The 18,616-nt window shown below is 50.6% G+C and overlaps 1 protein-coding gene across 1 annotated transcript; it reads right to left on the bottom strand.

Annotated features, from left to right (window-relative positions):
* Positions 1-542: 542 nt before the first annotated feature.
* Positions 543-18,612, bottom strand: col4a4 (collagen, type IV, alpha 4). Its single transcript, XM_061280531.1, has 47 exons — positions 18,473-18,612; positions 16,263-16,356; positions 15,858-15,897; positions 15,267-15,338; positions 13,023-13,157; positions 12,428-12,472; positions 12,218-12,334; positions 11,823-11,891; positions 11,680-11,715; positions 11,519-11,581; positions 11,407-11,442; positions 11,274-11,315; positions 11,130-11,210; positions 11,000-11,044; positions 10,797-10,859; positions 10,411-10,455; positions 10,225-10,278; positions 10,067-10,127; positions 9,882-9,986; positions 9,638-9,796; positions 9,477-9,566; positions 9,235-9,395; positions 8,966-9,080; positions 8,758-8,879; positions 8,428-8,611; positions 8,285-8,353; positions 8,103-8,210; positions 7,964-8,032; positions 7,583-7,732; positions 7,228-7,389; positions 6,937-7,104; positions 6,636-6,779; positions 5,997-6,104; positions 5,711-5,889; positions 5,271-5,334; positions 5,121-5,195; positions 4,950-5,057; positions 4,706-4,813; positions 4,363-4,434; positions 4,104-4,232; positions 3,900-4,007; positions 3,670-3,825; positions 3,337-3,585; positions 3,143-3,259; positions 2,592-2,780; positions 1,473-1,756; positions 543-834 (listed from the first exon to the last, which is right to left on the bottom strand). Exons 2-47 carry the CDS (start codon positions 16,271-16,273, stop codon positions 604-606), a joined length of 4,998 nt encoding a protein of 1,665 aa, XP_061136515.1. The 5' UTR covers positions 16,274-16,356; positions 18,473-18,612; the 3' UTR covers positions 543-603.
* Between the last annotated feature and the right edge of the window lie 4 nt (positions 18,613-18,616).

Genomic DNA, 18,616 nt, shown 5'->3' with positions numbered 1-18,616 from the left:
CTTATGCAGGGGAAAATGAATCCCCGATTTTCACCACGCGCAAACACCTTTGCAAGCTCGTTCCGAAAGCTGTCAACGTTTCACAACACTGGTGAGCATTTGCCGCTTAGCCTTTGACGACAACATTTCTTGACTTTTTTCTCCCTTTGCGCTTAACTTGATTGGTAATGCTGATGCTACTGACAGCGAGCGCACTTTGCATTTTCCACTCAACATTTTGGTTACTTGGAGGTTTTCTTGTATTCTCCGCATGTTTCAAATGGAAAGAAAAGCCTCCAACGAGTCGCCAATCGTCCAGTCTGAAGCGAGTTTGTCAGTTGGAGCACACGCCACTAAAGAAAAAAGGCGGGCCGAGGAGCCCTCTCATCTGGCAAAAGCGCCAAGCTGGTGGCTCGCTGGTATGCCGGGGCGGCAGTCTGCAGCTGTGTTCTTTTTTTTTTTTTTTCTTTTTGGGGGGCCAAAAGGTGGCATTCGTTCCAGCGGACCCTGACGGGAAGTTGAGCTTGAAAGAGCGGAAGAGGAGAGCACCCAAGGAGAGGAAATCCAAAAGATATATTTTGTTTTAATTTGAAGTTGTGGTGAGCAAAAGCGGGCGCTTGGCGTTCAGGGCTGGGCCACCTTGATGCAGACGTTGCAGCGTCCCACCTTGGCGGCGTGCTGGCGGCTGTCGGCAGCATCGGTCGCCGTTAGCCAGAAACTGTAAATGTTGGCAAAGTAGTGGCACGTCCCCCTGGGGCCCTGGCACTCCACGAAGGGCTGCGGCCGGAAGTCCCGCAGGCAACTTCCCGACGACGTCAGCGACTGACCGCCGCCCTCGTCGCCGGCGCCCGTGTGCTGCCAATGGCGACAGAAGCAAACAACCTTCAGACTGAAATGTACTTTGAAAAAAAGCCCCCCACTTGTTTTCTTCACCTTCCATTCTTCTTTGGATGGATCCCATGAAAAGGGCTTTTTCCCCTCATGAATCAATCTGAAGCCGAATAACCCTAACCCACACCCCTTCATTCAAAGTATGGTGGCACAGATTCTGTTTGGCTTCCTGGTTTGGGTGACACCCAGGGCTATGGCGAGATTGCCAAAATGACTCTTTTTCAAAGTAAAGTAAGCTGCAGCTTGTACAAAGCCTCATCAATCAGTCTGCTTGCATGGGGATGACCAAAAGCGGAGAATATTCCTAGAAATTTTCAATTCATTTGATTGTGGATGACTTCATTTGGGATGTACTTTGAAAACGATACTTCTGGAATATATATATATATATATATATATATATATATATATATATATATATATATATATATATATATATATATATATATATATATATATATATATCGTCTGCAGTCGGTCATTGTGCTCCGACTGCAGACATATATATATATATGTATGTATGTGTGTGTATATGTATATATATATTTGTATATATAGTACTCGGTGGCCGTGGGCTTTTTTTCAGGAAATGCGATGCCCACCATGAGGAAGGAGAAGCCGGTCCACAGGCTTGCCCAGTCCGAGGGGCACGACGGCCCCACCGGCGACTGGCTGTGTAGGGCCACGGGGGCAGAGGGCGCCTCACAAACGGCGCAGCGGCTGATGTGCTCTCGGATGGAGGCTCCGCCCACGGGCAAGGCGGGCACGGCGGCCGTGGCCGACAGCCAATAGGATTTGTCGTTGCGGCCGGCGTACGAGCACGTTCCCATGTTACAGGAGGCGAAGGGCATGGTGGAGAAGACGCGCATGCACGAGCCCGCCTGACCTGCAACACAACAAACACGCTTAGACTCCTCCAAAAGAAGAACGCCTTCCTTTGTATTCTCACGGCGGCACCAATGTCATTGTGCTCCGACTGCAGACGAGTTGCGTCCAAAGCGGCCGATCGCAGCTGTAGGAGCGCTGAGGCTTTGTATTGGCACTTTGGGGAGTCGGGCCAGGCCAACAGTGGCAAGTCTGACTTCTGGCTCAAGGACGTCAGGAGATGGCGGATTTCGTCCCGGGCCATTGTGACTCGCTTCATGGGAGTTGAGAGGGGAAATGGGCTGGCCAATCTGGGTCACGTTCATCTTCTTAACAGTTAATCGTTAAGATCAAGACACTTCTTAACAGTTAATCATTAAGATAGAGACATTTTGGCCCTACTCGTTTTGACTTTTTTGAACTCCAGACCAGAGGCGTAGCCAGGAATATTTCCAGTAGGGGCCCGCGCCCACAGGAAAAAAAATCGAACATCACCCACGCCGTTCGCTGATCGCTAAAACAACATCCGGGTCCGGGAGGCAAACGGTGAATGGATAACATCGCGCACATAGAATAGCGCAAGCACATTCGCGCAAGACCGAAAGAAAAAAATGGCATGAAAATGAAGAATCGAAAAAGCTCGATTTTTTTTTTTTTTTTCTGATGTCTGGCCGACCGGGGCGCAGGGAGTCCTAACCGGGGCGCCGCCCCGGCTTGGCTACGCCTCTGCTCCAGACGCTGGCGTAGCGTCTGAACGCAGCTCCCGCTGAGCTACGGCCGCAGTCGTGTCCGGTCGGCCAGACATCAGACGACCCGGCTCGTTCCGGACAAGACCAGGAAAAAAGTAAGAAGAGTACCGAGGTCCTGAGTGTGCGCTTTCTCCTGGCCTTCCAGGTACAAGAGACTGTATCCCAACCACAGGGTTTGCATCCCCTGAGGACAAGATGGAGGCATTTTGGACTGGCTGTGGATGACCATTAGGAAGCCTGCGTTCACGGGTCTGGACGGTCCGGGAGGTCCACGGTCTCCGGTCAAACCAGGATCCCCTGAGCACAGAGCACAGCAAGTCTGAAGAAAAAGCTTACAGCTCAGCGACCCAACACCACTGGCGTGGGCAATCGCAAACAAATTCCCTCATCTGACGAGAAACTGCGACTTTATATCAGAAAACATCATTTGAAGATGTCATGTCTATTGTTTTTTTTACAAATATTTTGTATTGACTCAACTCTGTTGGTATGGCTGGGTGTGTCTCTGTGAGACGCCGCTGCTCACCTGCAACTGAATTAAGGAACGCGAGCAAAACTAGCTGACAACGGCTCATGAAAACCAGTTGCGCCGGCCGACCGGCACACGCACTGCAGCCTTACTCTGAATCTTGTGTGAACATTTCAACTTTTAGTCTCACCTTTGGCTCCCACCGCACCTCTCTCACCCTCCAGGCCTCGTCGACCTGGCTCCCCAACAGGCCCCGGTGGCCCTAGAGGGCCTCGGGGCCCAATGCACCCGGCATCCCCTTTCTTACCTGCAGCACAACATCAACAGTCATCATCTCACAATCGCTGACTCTGTATAGGACAATGCCTTGTCGCAGCCTCATACCTTTGAGTCCCTCAAATCCATCGTCTCCCTGAAAACCTATATTTCCCAGTAGACCAGGTAGCCCAGGGGGTCCCGAAGGGCCCTGTGGGGGTGAGGGGTAAGTGGAGCAGGGAAAAACTCTGCCCATCTCTCCCTTTGGACCCGCCTGACCCGTACAGCCCTGAGACCCGAGAGGTCCGGTTGGTCCCGGCAAACCTCTTGAGCCCGGATTTCCAGGTATCCCCATCAGACCTGGAGAACCTCGCTCACCTGTTCACACGAATGTTGAAAATAGCTGGTCTGGATTTCAACAACCTGAGCCCAGAACTATGAACACTCCGTCCTCACATTCACCTTTTAACCCTTGATTTCCACTTGTGCCTGCTTGTCCTTTGGGCCCTGGAAGTCCTTTGTCTCCCTTTAGGCCAGGGCATCCGTTGTCTCCGCTGTCCCCATCATCACCAGGAACTGGAGGGTTAGGACCCGAATCCCCCATGTCGCCGGGGAAACCTGCAAGGTTGTCTGAGGTCAGTCAAGTCACAGATGAACTGTTAACGTGTCACTAATGTTACTTGTCATCTGACCTGACTCTCCATCTGGTCCAGGGTCTCCAGGATCTCCCGAAATACCAGAGGGAGGATTTTTACAGGCAGGTCCAGATTCACCCAATGGCCCAATTTGTCCTTGTGGCCCTGGACAGATAAATAAAAAGTGAGAATAGTACCTCAATGCAAATAGCGAAGATCCCTCTAGGGCCCAAGAGTCCTCCAGAAAACAACATCACCAACCTCGAGCTCCTGAAGGGCCTTTAGGTCCTGGAGGTCCAGGCTGCGATGAACCTGGGAGACCTGGAGGACCGGAAGGGCCTTTATCTCCCGGAAGACCTTGAGAACCTTGAGAACCTGGAATACCGAGACCTGAAGAGACAGCACAGGCAAGTTTTGCTGAAGAAATGAAGGAAATAACGTGAACGGACAACGTCTGTTGTACAGAAAGGTACTTTTGGGCATCACGAGCTCATTGCTCAATTTAGAGGAGTGGGCATACCTCTGGTGCCAATGTCTCCTTTCACCCCCTTTAGTCCGTCGAGGCCATGACGTCCCAGCGGTCCAGGAGGACCTGTTCCAACAATTGATTGACCAATGTAACAGGTGGCTTTTCCAAACCGCCCCACCCCACGCAGGGCGCAAACCCAAATCGCGACCGTCACCGGCTTGGGAGCGCTGACGTCTGAGCCTATATTCTGGGCTGACAGCGAAGCAGTCAGCACTCTATATAAGCTCACGGGGAGTGAGGTTTTACTAACGTTCAAAGCGCATAGCTCTAACTGGCAGCTGTTACACTGATAAATAGATCAAATCAAATAAACACAAACACCACAACTTCTCACCTTGGAGTCCAAAGATGCCCTGCGGTCCAGCGGGACCGTCAGCACCCGTATTGCCAGGAAGACCCGGAACCCCTGGCCGACCTCTGGGGCCTGGGGGCCCAATCACACCTGATGAACAGACAGACAAGTTTGGAGTTTTCTGCTTGCCCAGACTTAAGAGTGCCTTCGAGATCTTTGGAAACAGCAGCACGGACACCTTTGTGGTTGTGATTAGCCTGAGAAGCACATGAGATAGGATCTGTACCTGGTGGTCCTTGCTCCCCAGGCTGTCCCAGATCCCCTTTGGAGCCTCTCTGGCCTGGCTCGCCAATGAAACCAAGTGCTCCAGGTTCACCTTGAGGTCCAGAAGCACCTGATAAAGGACAATTGAACTAGTGTTTTAGGATTCAAGTTGACCGACATGTTAGAACCTCACCTTGAGGCCCAGCGTCTCCAGAAGGCCCCTTGTCTCCAGGTAAACCAGGTCGACTCCGAGACTCTCCTTGATCGCCTGATACATCAAAGCAACATTTTTACAAATGTCTCTGAATCACCTTTGTCACGGCAGCAGAAAAATGGACCACACCTTTGGATCCGAGACGTCCTTGTCGACCGTGTTCACCGGGCCTTCCAGCGGATCCTGGGTCACCCTGAATGATAACATCAGTATTTTGTAGTCATGACTATCTAATGCTACGCTTCATCAGACCTCAGTGAGTTATTCAACTTCTCATTTTAAACACGCTGTACAAAAACCCTCCAAATAAATGAAAACTGTAACGTCGAATCGCCTACATTGAATATGCAAATGAAGCCCCACGACTATGCACATCTGTAGTGTTGAATTGCCTACATTGAATTTGCAAATGAAGAACCACAACTATGTTGGGGATCCACTTGTATTTCCATTGTGGTGTTTGGTCGGATACAACATTGGTAAATTGTACTACATTTGATTGCAGCTGAATTCTGGTTCAGTGTGTTCTGGACTGCCTACTTAATGGACATGCTTTTATCTCATCTTACTGTGTCTCCTGTTTCTCCAGGTAAGCCAAGGAAACCGGATGGTCCAGGATGACCAGGTCTTCCGGAAATCCCCGGTTTGCCCGTAATCCCTGGGGGACCTGGGGGCCCGCTGATACCCAAGGGCATGTTGATGCCTGGGTACCCAGGCTTGCCCACAAGACCTTGTGCACCCTTATTTCCTGGTAAGAAAACGGTGAAAAAAAATCAGTCATCGTCTTTTGGAAAGCCTCTTTCAGTCTGTAGCGAAACCATCCTATTGCACCCTAATGCATCACTTCAGTCTGACCTCGTGCACCGGGGAAACCGTTGACGCCAGGAGGACCAGGTTTGCCCCTCGCACCTTTGATTGGGACACCCAGCGTCTTCCCAGGCGGTCCTGGGTAGCCTTTACATCCTACAGGACCACAAGAATGGATAACACATGTCGATTGATGATGCTCCATCCATCCATCCCTATCCCATCCCTATCCCATCCCTATCCCATCCCTATCCCATCCCATCCCATCCCTATCCCATCCCTATCCCATCCCTATCCCATCCCTATCCCATCCCTATCCCATCCCTATCCCATCCCTATCCCATCCCTATCCCATCCCTATCCCATCCCTATCCCATCCCTATCCCATCCCTATCCCCTATACTGCTTGCACTCATTAAGGCTGGAGCCCATTCCGGCTGCCTTCAGGCTACACCCAAGACTGCTTGGCAGCCCATCTCAGGGTACATTGAGACATCAACCATTCGCAGTCGTATTCAAAAAAGTTCCACCCTTCAATGAATGTTTTTGGAATGTGGGAAACTGCCGCAGTACCCGGAGATAGTAACTTGGGCGGGGAGAACAACTGGATTTGAACCCCCAGCCATTCAACTTTGAGGAGCTATGCCGCCTGATATTAGCATAATTGTTTTCTTGTGTGGATTTTACCCTTCTCTCCTGTGGGACCTTGACATCCTGGCTTGCCATCTTGTCCACGAGGTCCTCTCTCTCCTGGCCTCCCTGGGTATCCTGGGAACCCAATCAATCCTCGCACTCCTGGGACACCGTTCTTACCAAGGGGTCCCATCAGACCTGTTTGTGAGATGTCACATGGTGCTCTATGAACTTAGAGGAGCCCCAAACCCCTTTGAGTTGTCCCCCGCTTCAATCTCCTTGAAGCATTCTTACGTCACAGACTAAAAAACAATTTAGTAATGAAAAAGGTTGATGCTGTCAGCTGGTTGCTCACCTTTCCGTCCATCCCAACCTGCAAATCCAGAGTCTCCACTTGAACCAGGGGTGCCCGGAAGCCCCGGATAGCCAGGAAAGCCAGGAGACCCTGGTTTGCCCACAGGGCCAGGGGGTCCATAGCCTGGAGATCCTGGTTCACCCACGTCACCTTTCTCCCCAAAACATCCTGAACAAAAAAACATCAAGGGAAAAAGAAGGCTTTAGGTTAGTTGTCCCACACTTGTATCACCAGTTCTCCTGGTGAAACAAGAGCCATGACATCAGTACATTACTTCAGCTCAGACTTTACCCTGGGGACCACTGGCTCCTTGTGGACCAAAAGGACCTGCGGGACCAGGTTTTCCTCTTTTGCACAGATCAGCGATAGGGCCAGGGGGGCCAATGCTGCCCGGTGCACCATCCTGTCCTCTCTGGCCCTTTGGTCCTGGAACCCCAGGTAGACCTGGGACCCCTGATCACAAAGATAACATGTGAAAAGAACACGAATGTTTCCTGTTCACAGATATTTCTGTACAACTTCATCAACTCTTCTTATGATGAAGCAGACGTGCTGTTTCATGTCACAGCATTTGTGTGGCATTATGAAGGACAAGGTCTGAAATAAGTCCCACAACAATAGATCGATCTTTGGATTTTTCCCTCACCTTGGAAACCTTGGGTACCAGGTTGACCTGGGACTCCTTTAGGTCCAGGAGAGCCAGCAAGCCCTGGAAAGCCAATGGGTCCTGAGGTCCCCACATAAGAATCTCCAGCTTGCCCTCTAAGTCCAGGAGTGCCTGGTGCACCTGGCGAGCCTGGCTCACTCACACACACGAGCACACGCACGCACGCACGCACACACACGCGCGCACACACACAGAAAAACATGCACAGTGGTAAATTCAATATGTAGATGTCCCGTCTTGTCTGCGTTGCATATGTGTACTTTAATCTCCACATACCGGTTGTGGATATGCATTCTGCATTAACATGTCAATGCAATAGTTTCCTTTCTATGAAATCAGCCATCCTTGACAGGGCAATACCTGGCTCTCCAGTAAAACTGAATCCTTCAAGTCCTTCAACTCCGGTATCTCCAATAAAACCTCTTGGTCCTTGCAGAGGAAGACACAAGGTCACTTATTATAGCTACTGGCCAAAATTGTGGTACTAAAGCAGTGGTACCTGCTAGTCCAGGTGGTCCAGCAGGTCCAGACTGTCCTGTTTCTCCTTTAGGTCCATCAGGTCCTGTGAATCCGTTGAAACCACGAGGACCAGGAAGCCCTCTCGGGCCTAGGCAAATGAAGAGGAAGTCAGATACAAATATGAACAGAAATGAAATGCTAGATCCTTGGTATTGTGTTCACCTGTTTCTCCTGCCTCCCCTTTCTGTCCTCGGGGTCCAGGGTTTCTGGGTATACAAGGAAGTGTTTCGCCTTTGAAGACGTGAGACGTCAGTCCAAGCTTGGCAACTACGTTGCTTTTTTTTTTTCCCCTCAACAACCTTTACCTTGAACACCTTTCACGCCAGGGAAGCCAGAGAAACCTGGAAATCCTGGGGCTCCTGGGTCCCCCCGCTTTCCAATTGCTCCAACTATGCCTGATCCCTGGGGGCCAGTTTGTCCGGTTAGTCCTTTGGGGCCAGGAAGACCTGGAAGGCCTTGGTCCCCCGGAGAAGCGGAGTAACTTTCTCCCTGAAAGCAAATCTAAGATAAGTAGGAAAATGCCACATGCAATGGCGGTAGAGTTTTCATGGCAGATCCTCTGGTTTGTGGACTCAACAAGTTTGTAGGATTTGATGCAACTATTTGATGCTTGTATAACAGTGAGAGCCAAAGACCTGAGGTCCAGGGATTCCAGGGAGTCCTGGGAGTCCATCCTGTCCTCCTCTTCCAGGGAAACCTTGTCTACCCGCAAGACCCAACTCCCCTCTTTCGCCCTTTTTGCCTGGAAACACGTTTGATCAGTGTAGACATGGTTTAATCACATTGCTTTACAATACTAGTCTATAGCATCCACAATCTGGGCAGTTTTCTTGGGACCTCAACAGCAATCTATCTCAAACTGGCAGTCAAAGCTGGTCAACTTGCCTTTGATTTCCACCACAATGAAGTCTCCCTTTTGACCTTTGAACCCTTTGATACCAGGTAAGCCACCCAGGCCCTGCAAGCCAGTCAACCAATCAAACAGTCACTCAAGCAATTAATAGAGGAATTCAAATATTTCCTGGAGTTCAACAAGGCTGGCCAAACGAGTCTACTTTTCCGTAATTATGAGCCTGCCTGTTCCAATGAACTCGGGTCACATGTTTTCTTACCGGCTGGCCAGAAACACCTGTGTCTCCCGCGCAGCCGTTCTCCCCTCTTGGTCCTTGGGCTCCTGGGGACCCTGGATACCCCACCAAACCGGGCTTCCCCCCTGGTCCTGGGGGTCCCCTCACCACAATTGGAGGACCGCAGGAGCATTCACCTTGTCGACCTGTCCCAAAACGCACGGCATTTCAACTTACTCCACATTCTACACAAATGACTGAACTCACTGAAACCTAAATATACTGACCTTTGAATCCATGATCACCCGGTGCCCCAGAGGGCCCTTGTTCACCGAGTTCTCCAGGTTCTCCTGGCACTCCAGGAAGGCAGTAATAGCCTGGAGGACAAATTGAAATGCCCGCATCGTGGAAAGAAGACATGCTCTTTCCCAAATAAGCACCAGCTTACCTGGCCTCCCTGGTTGTCCTTTTGCTCCTTTGGGTCCTGCTCTTCCCGGTATTCCAGTTTGCCCAGGAAATGCTTCTTGATCTGTGAAAACTTGACCCGGATCTCCTTTGTCACCTCTGCTTCCTGGAGTCCCCCTTGCTCCCGGCACACCTGCCAGTCCTAATCGGAGTGCGAGGCAAGTGACTGAATGAGTCAAATGGATCTCATGAAAAGTCGCGTGATGATATCGCAGCTGTGCTCTGACCCGGTATGGATCGACCAGGGGATCCTCGGGGCCCGTGTGCTCCCATGAATCCACGATCTCCTGGAGGTCCCGTCGGTCCTGGAGTCCCTGGATCTCCAGCGTCACCTTGAGGACAAATGAGCGTCGTTAGGGTAGAAAAGAAAAGAAACAATCTGTGTGTCTGGTGCATGCGTGCGGACGTCTACCCGGAAGTGTGATGACAATTTCCTGCGGGAGGCCTTTGAAACCAGGATCTCCCACCATGCCCTGAGAACAGAAACCAATGTATATCATGCCACACGTGTGACTTTCCACGGCCAGCAGAAGGTGTTTGAACCCCTCACGAACCGCCCGACCAACCAACCTTTGGTCCTTCTTGTCCGATCAGACCTGGAAGACCAGAACTTCCTACAGCGCCCTGAAACACAAAGACGTTTCAAGTAGCTTCATGCTAATGTATAATGCAAGCGACATAGCCGGTCTAAGGAACGTTAGCGTAGAACTGGGAGATCAGGCGGGTACTACGCTCGACGTAGCAGCACTCGCTCACCTTGGCTCCTTTGTAACCGGGTAGACCCAAGCGTCCTGGGAGTCCCTGGAGACCACAAGCACACAAGGACCTGATTCGCTAAGGCCACCAATGGAGGATGATCCTAATTCTTTCAAATGCTTTCAAACGCTGAATGGCCGGCCGCCGCCGCGCGGTGTTGCAGGCAGCGTTGTAGTCAAACCAAAGTCCGAAGTCAAATTCCTTGTTTGGCACGCTCAAACATGACGAATAAAAAACTCTTGAATCTTGAAATGCACACAAGCGTTCACCCGTGCAAAATATACATATGTCTCCACTCTCTCCTTGAAGGTCTTCCTTTGACATAATAGAGGCTGACTTTGCTTTCTACACACAGCCAGCAGGAGGTTCAAAGAAGGACGCCTCACCCTGGGTCCAGGAAGTCCCACAATCCCTTTTTCTCCCTTGACACCAGGAAGGGCATCCAGACCCTGAAAATCCAAAACGGGCACAATTAGATTTTAGATGAAGCTCCAGGAAGGGCATCCAGACCCCGAAAATCCAAAACGGGCACAATTAGATTAGATGAAGCTCAGTCAAGGGACGCAATGGAACCCCGGAGTGGACTTACTGGCAGGCCTTGAGCTCCACAACGCCCTTTAGGCCCCGCCGGACCCTGACGAAGCAACAGAGCACACGTTAGAGCCGCCGGCTGACTGAAAAGATGACTGCTGTGGTGTGACTGGACAAAAGCCAGTAACCTGCTCTCCTTTGATGTAGAAATCCTCTGGGGGGTCCACATACTCAAATGGCCCCGGAGGCCCCTGTAAGCCTTGCTCCCCCTGCGGATGACGCCGGTTAACGTCTGCTCTCATGGCGCAAAATCGGGCCATACTACTTGGTACCTCATCTCCTTGCGGTCCCGGCACCGATCTACCTCGTTCGCCCTGAAGCAGAAATACCAGTAAAGTCCTCAGCATTATTCCTTATTCTTCTTCGTCTTTGTGATGAAAATGCGTGATGTGAGGGCATACTCACAGGGGGACCTCTGGAACCTGGCAGGCCAGGGATACCCTACACACACAACCACACCATTGCAGATCATTGGCATAAGGATATTGAAAGTCTATGTCGTGACAAATGTTCTCACATTGAATCCATCAGGACCAACCGGACCCGCTAATCCTCTCGAACCTCTGGGACCCGGTCCACCCTGCACACAGATAAGTCAGATCGAAAGCCTGTGTTGGTATGGAAGTCCAACAAGCAAGACATCAGGTAGGTAGGCAGGCAGAAAGACAGCGAGCTCACCGGCAGACCAGGAAGTCCCCCGAGGCCGGCGACACCCTGTCAAAGATCTAAGATTAGTGCATCCGTCAGCCGATGATGAGAAGCGGGCAATGGGACAATCGGCTCATGCTAAAGATCTGGGGTGTGATGTGGAGACCACTCACGGGCACTCCGGGGTACTGGAGGAAGAAGAGCGCTGGCTCCCCTGGAAATCCCTTTGCTCCTTGAAAACCCTGCCACACAATTGTCAACCAATTCATCTTTGCTTTCTGCACATACTTGCTGGGAAAAGAAAATGTCAGCTGCCTTTTTAAGGAAACCATCTGCGCTCCACAAGAACGACAACACTTCACCTGGTCAACGTCTAATCGCCAGGTGTCGTGGTGCACGTCAGGTGATTTTTTTTATTTATTTTTTCCTGTCTACCAAAGAGGTCAATTTCTGGTGTTGTCGTTCAAGTCGGGTTTCTTGTGGTCTAGTTTATGTGTTGTGCACTAGTTGAGGTGTTCACAAGTTACTGCTTGTGACCCTAAGAAGTAAAGCAGTTTGAAGTTCTGACCACGTCACCACGAGGCCCTTGTTCTCCAGGCTGTCCGGGCTTTCCCGGCCTTCCTCTCGTCCCGTTACACCCGTCCACACCTGGAAAACCGGGACCGCCGGCTGGGCCCGGGTGACCCTGATGACGCAAAGAAACCAAAGCTGCTCATCCAGGAAAGAAGGTCTCGATCCTGCAGAGAGAGGTCTTGGGGGGAAGGATTGGGCTTCCTACCGGGACTCCCTCTAAACCAGGAAATCCGGGAACGCCCACAGCTCCCTGAAAGAAAGCAAAAAGAACAGCAACGTCCAAGGCTTTTTCCTTTCCAGAGCCTTTTCATGTTTTGTTTCCTCTGAGCGAGAGTCATCCATCTCTTGACGGTGACAACTGGTTCTAAGGAATATGTGTTGCTTGACTAGATTGTCGGACACTGTTAGGGTTTAAACCAGTGCTTCTCAATTATTTTCTGTTACGCCCCCCCCCCTAGCAAGAAGAAAACTATTCGCGCCCCCCCTCCCCACCGTGACTATCCTAACTTGTCTTGTAAATCGTAAAATGTTGCACTGTCGCAAACGTGACAGAAGTAACAATGAGAGCGCCACTGCCCCCTGCTGTAGTAAACGCGCAATTACACTTTATTCTAGTACTGCCAAAAAAAAAGCCTGTTCCCCAGGGTCACACGCGCCCCCCCTGGAATAGCACCGCGCCCCCCAAGGGGGGCGCGCCCCACTATTTGAGAAGCACTGGTTTAAACAGACTCGTCTGTCCAAATCCAAATGTTTCAAGTGTGCGGCAGGGTTTAAAATGCCGTCACTGTGTGTTTCTTTACCGCGTCTCCCTTTGGCCCCTGACGTCCTGCTGGGCCTTCAGTCCCTCGCTTGCCTTTCTCTCCTGGAGGACCCTGAGGGCCTGGGAAGCCTGGGGGTCCCTGAGAACCCTGCCGCCCAAGAGACCCCGGAGAGCCCTGAGAAAAGCAAGCAGAGTTAGAGCTGTGTGTGCAAGTGCCATTTCCAACGCAAGGCTTCTCAAACTGCAGTCGGGACAATAAGGACAGAGGGAGTTGTATTTTGAAATGAAATCCGATTGACTTGGCTCGTTCAACTTTGACCTGCCTATGAAATTGACAGAATTTCAAGTTTCTGTCCAAAGTTTTCGACTTTGTCTCGTTCTTCGGAATGCTCAAAGTCACCAGCCGGCTGCAGCGAGTCTGACTGGCTTTCTCTTTTGTCTTTTTTTCCCCATCCCCCTTTCTGTATTTGTCCCCAATTTGCTATTTCATCCCCCTTTGCTGTATTTGTTCCCAATTTGCCATTTTGTCGACTGTGCGTCTGACTTCATAAGACCAAGTCGGGTTGTTATGATGTGTCTAGTGTGTTGGTGGAGTGCCCAGTGCATGTCACTTCTCACTGTCAACCCTCACCGCTGGCTAGCAGTATGCGAACGGGAGAGCCGAGTGCGTAAGTCTCTCCCTGCCAGTACAAAGCCTCTCTAGCAGCAAGCCCTATGTAGTGCCTCCATGCGGCGACACATGGTAACTGGGTACAACATGGACCCAGGCTAAACTACAAGGGACTCTGAGGAGGTTTGGCCCCTAGACGTGCGGCACGCAGGTCCACCGGTGTGTGGACATGCCCTGGTACCCACAAACCAGCCCCCAACTATGGGTTAAATAGTACCACTGCCCAGTGGACTCCTCGGGAAAGGAATGGGCTAAGGGAGTCAACCCCTACAGAAAATCAATTTCCCCTTGGGTTGGTGTCAGGAAGGGCATCCGGCTGTCCAAAGTTTTGCTCCAAAAATGTTCTCAGTATAGGACTCTCAACCACGAGATGGCCATAGACTGTCCCCGGTGGAAGAAAGCCATATTGAGAATCCAGTCCAACCCAGCGGCGGCTGGAGAGCGAGCGGACTTTAAACCGATGATGAGTCGACGCGACCGCTGTTGGCTCTGCGCGTGGCCAAGACGCTACGAAGAATAATTCTTTCGTTGAACCCAAAAAGTTGGAGAAGCCCCTTTACGATGAGTTCACATCATCGCCATTTGAAACAACAGCAGTCCTAAATATAAGCCGTGTGACCGACCACGCACATCGACGTGACCACAAGAGGACAGACAGAGGCCCCGCAACGGCATACACAAAGAGTGTGTGTGTGCGTGTGTGCGTGTGTGTGCGTGTGTTTTTGTGCCCGCGTGTGTGCGATGAGATGTGACAGGTCTGATCTCTGTTAGTTTTTGGTCTTTGCAGCTTTCTCTGGAATGATCGAGGTGTGAAATCAGTGAGACAGACGTTTGGCCGTAACGCTTTCAGTCTGTCCGCTGCCCCCAGCTGTACAAAGGCAGACACACAAGCACGCACAACACACACTATTGTTGTAACATCTTCCAATAAGGTCATGTCAAAACTGCACGTATATTTGCCTGTGCGTATATGAAAACAGGTCAGGGGCCTCAAACGAATGTTTATGGCTAGCCACATTGTAGCTACGTTTTGGTTTCCTTCGGAGGGCCGTTAACGGCTGAAGGCATACCAATGTTTCATGGGCTCCTTGTATGAGGCACGCGCAACCAAATGACAGATGCCTGCTTTTGAAATCTGGCACCGTCTCAAGTTCTGGACCTCACCGGATAACCTCTGGACTCGGTTGGCTATCTTCTGTGCTAAGTTGAATTCCTATACGAGACGGGCTAACTTCTGGACCGCCTTAAGTTCAGGACACTGTGGCTAACTTCTGGATGTCATTGTCAAGATTGAAGAAGTCGGTGCATGACCAAATTTCTGCTCTGCTCTGCTCTACGGCCTGGAGGACACTGTCAAAGTTCAAACCGTCTCGTGCGTTACTCTGGCGCTCACTGTTTTAAGTTGTGGTCTAATTTCTGGACCTCACTGGCCAGTTTCTGCACCGACCGTCTCCGCTCTGTACTTAAATTCTAGATGTGGTCTCGGTCTTGGTAGTTTTGTTTCGCTTTGAAATATTTGCCCGAGACCAAGTTTTCGATTTGGCATGTTGTCAAGTTGCGATTGAGGTTTGGCAAGCTGTGATTGGTTGTTTTCTGTTGCAGGCGGAGTCTCACCCTCGCTCCCTTCGCCGGAAAGCATCGACAGGCGGAACAGTCTCGCCCGGCGCAAAGCTCCGTGTCGTCGCCCTGCAGACAGTCGGATCAGCAGCGGCAATGACATCACATCATCGTCATTCCTGCCACATCATCGTCGGTGCGGTATGACGGTGAGCGCGCCGACTGGCGGCCCGGCACGTATGACATCCGGTGTAAGGAGGACGTGACATTACGCCCGCTATGACACGTCGGTGAACGGGTGGCGGCGTAGGAAAGACATCACGCTTGAGACGACAAAACAGTTGGGCAGGAGCAAAAGGTGGTTGGGTTCGGAGCCCAGCGTCACTCCCTCCCGGCAGACAGATGCCCAGATTGTCATCTTCCCATCATGCATCAGTGTTTGTGTTGCAGGCTGCATTCTTGCCGCGTTGTGTCAACTCAGTTAGCAGTCAAGCGTTTCTATCAGCGGCAGGCAGGAATGTGGAGTTCAGCGTCGCCCGCCGCTCACTGTCACAAGGCAGGCGCCCGACCTATACGTGCACTATGTCCAACATAAAGATGGACGTACATACATATGTGCTGCCTCGGGGGGCGCCATGCGCTACTTACCCCAAGAACAGTGGTGCTGGTCAGGAGCATCAGGAAGCACCTGAAGACACACAGAGGTGGACACAAGCAGTCAAGGTATTCACACAATGGCTCACGGGGGTCAAGTGAGATAGCCTCGGACACGGGTGAATCAAGGGAATACGAGTGGATGAAGGCGAGGCGGACACAGGGGGTCAGGAAGGAAGGTTTGAGATGGGTCTCCGATTGGATGACAGGAAAGCGTCAAATGGCGGCTAGGTTCAGAGCCTGACTCAATCGACCAGTTAACTCTTTCCCGTGACTCGAGTATGGAGGAAGTCCCCAAAAGCAGTTTTTGGTCCGCTCTCAAATTCCGACAAGGCGATTGTTGGCTGGCGTAAATGCTCAACGTCCGTTGGCGGACGTCAATGTGGCGGCTTTGGGTACCTGAGCCTCATGTTGATTCTGCTGGTCAAGAAGAGCCCGGGTTAGTGCTCTTGAGAAGCCTCGCCCACTGGTCCTCCTCCAGCCAATGAGGATGCTGCACACAATGGCAGCAAGTGTGAATTAGGGCGCCATCACAGGACGACTCTGCTCTGTTTGTTTGTTTGTTTGTTTGTTTGTTTGGCGTTCCAATCGTTCCCTGCTAAAAATCGAAAAAACACCAACGACCAGCGTACGTGCTTCGGTTGTGTTAGGGCGCCGCACGCTCTTGCAAACGGCAACAGCAGAAGCCGCAAAAGCAAATCCAAACCGGCAAGATTGAAAGAGTCAAAGCGCAACATGCTAACGTTGGCCTGCCAGAGCCGCACGCTGACGGACACCAGCAAGTCCCCAGCTACCGGCAGCTGATAGAAGCAAAGCTTTGGCTGTTCACCTCTTGGCTCTTTCCTTTTGTTTTGTTTTTGCTGCCGCTGTTTTGCGAAACCACAACCAAAGCATGCTGCTCAATGCTCTTGCTTTTCCCAAGGTTCTTTCTGGCCCAAATGTTCACGTGTCTGGACTGTTGGCTTTGTTTGAGGCTCAACTTAAGGGGAAGCGCGCCGCCGACATTGCAGTGCGCCGTTCATTTTGACACTTGAGGAACAGCGACGGCTGTCAAAAGCTCACGCTGACGTGGCTCCCTCTGAAAATGCCTTCCACTCATTGACCTGCCCCCAAAATACCACCATCTTCACCAGGTAACAGCAAGCTGGCGTGTTGACGTTAGCACCACAACAACGCTAGGTGTAGCCTCCAGCCAGCTTGCTGGGAGCTGGAGTCCTGTGGGAAGCTTACCGCCACAGGTCTCACCCAGCCCATTCTGGGCTCTAGTATTTTCATAGATGAGCCGCCCGCGTTTCCGTGCAGGCCTTCAGCCTCGTTGAGCCTGTTTGGGAATTTGTCTCATCTCTACGCCCACGGTCTAGCGCTTTGACTGGCTGGTGGCGGCGGTGGTGTGTGTGTGGGGGGGGGTGAGGTAATGCACGGACAGCGACCGTTGGGTTGGGAGAAGCTCTCAGTGGCTGCTTGATATATGTAATACATATATATGTATGTATATATATACACTAGTCAAGTCAAGTCAAGTTTATTTGTATAGCCCTAAATCACAAGCAGTCTCAAAGGGCTTCACATAGACAGAAATTGACAATTATTCTCAAAGCATCCCCTGATCTTAAGCTCCCAAAAGGGCAAGGAAAAACTTAAAAACCCCTAGCAGGGGAAAATGAGAAACCTTGAGACTACCGTTCAAAAGTTTGGGGTCACAAAATTGTTTGGGTGACCCTAAACTTTTGAACGGTAGTGTAAATATTATTATATTAAAATATTATGAATTAAATATTATAAATTATATCTTATATTTGTATAAGATTCTATATAATCTATGAATATAAGTACACATATATATTATAAGATTTTTTACACAGAAGATTATATATATAATCTATAAATAATTATCTAAATAAATATATACACTACAGTTCAAAAGTTTGGGGTCACCCAAACAATTTTGTGACCCCAAACTTTTGAATGGTAGTGTATATGTATGTATATATGTATGTATATATATACTTTTAAATTTCGTTGTACATGTTACAATGACAAATAAAGATCTATTCTATATGTATGTATATATGTGTATATATATATATATATATATATATATATATATATATATACGTACGTACATATTTTTTAACCCATGAATGTATGTCTCATTAACTCATGCCAACTAAATGTGGTAATCCATGTCCCAAATTTGTCGCTCAGAATCCTCCTTGAGTGAGTTGTATACTTGTGGTGAACTTGACCACTGGACCCCCCCACCCCAACCACGACAGTCACGAATCAAGCAATTAATCAAACAGGGAACCAATCCATCCAATAAATCCAGTGATAGCAAAGCCCACGAGAGCCGTCTCTTGCTTGTTTTCCTGCCGCAACACACAGCTCGTGCAAATGAGGGGACGTTTGACGAGTCAATGATTGGCAGCAGGGAGACAGGCGGCTCTCGTAGGAGCAGGCTTCCCTACCTCTCAATTTGTCCATCCATCAATGACAAATGCAACTTTGACGAGCAAGCGCAATGCCGGCCGGCGGATGACGTAGAAGCGTGACGTCACGGGGACCACGCGTGCCGCGTGTGATTGACAGCTGTCATCCGGCGGCCTTACCTCGCCGCTGCCGCCGATCCCGCTGCCGCTGCTCGTTATTCGTTTGTCTTCATGTCGTCGTCCAAAAGTCCAAACGAGACTTGAGCGACTCGCCGCGCGCTCGGGCACGCTGTGCCAACTCCCACGGGTGCGCGCTTGGAAGGC

Source organism: Syngnathus typhle, linkage group LG6 (genome assembly GCF_033458585.1).
Source record: "Syngnathus typhle isolate RoL2023-S1 ecotype Sweden linkage group LG6, RoL_Styp_1.0, whole genome shotgun sequence".
In the NCBI taxonomy this organism is placed as follows: Eukaryota; Metazoa; Chordata; class Actinopteri; order Syngnathiformes; family Syngnathidae; genus Syngnathus; species Syngnathus typhle.
The sequence above is the reverse complement of the archived record's forward strand: the minus strand, read 5'-3'. Positions and strand labels throughout refer to the sequence as shown.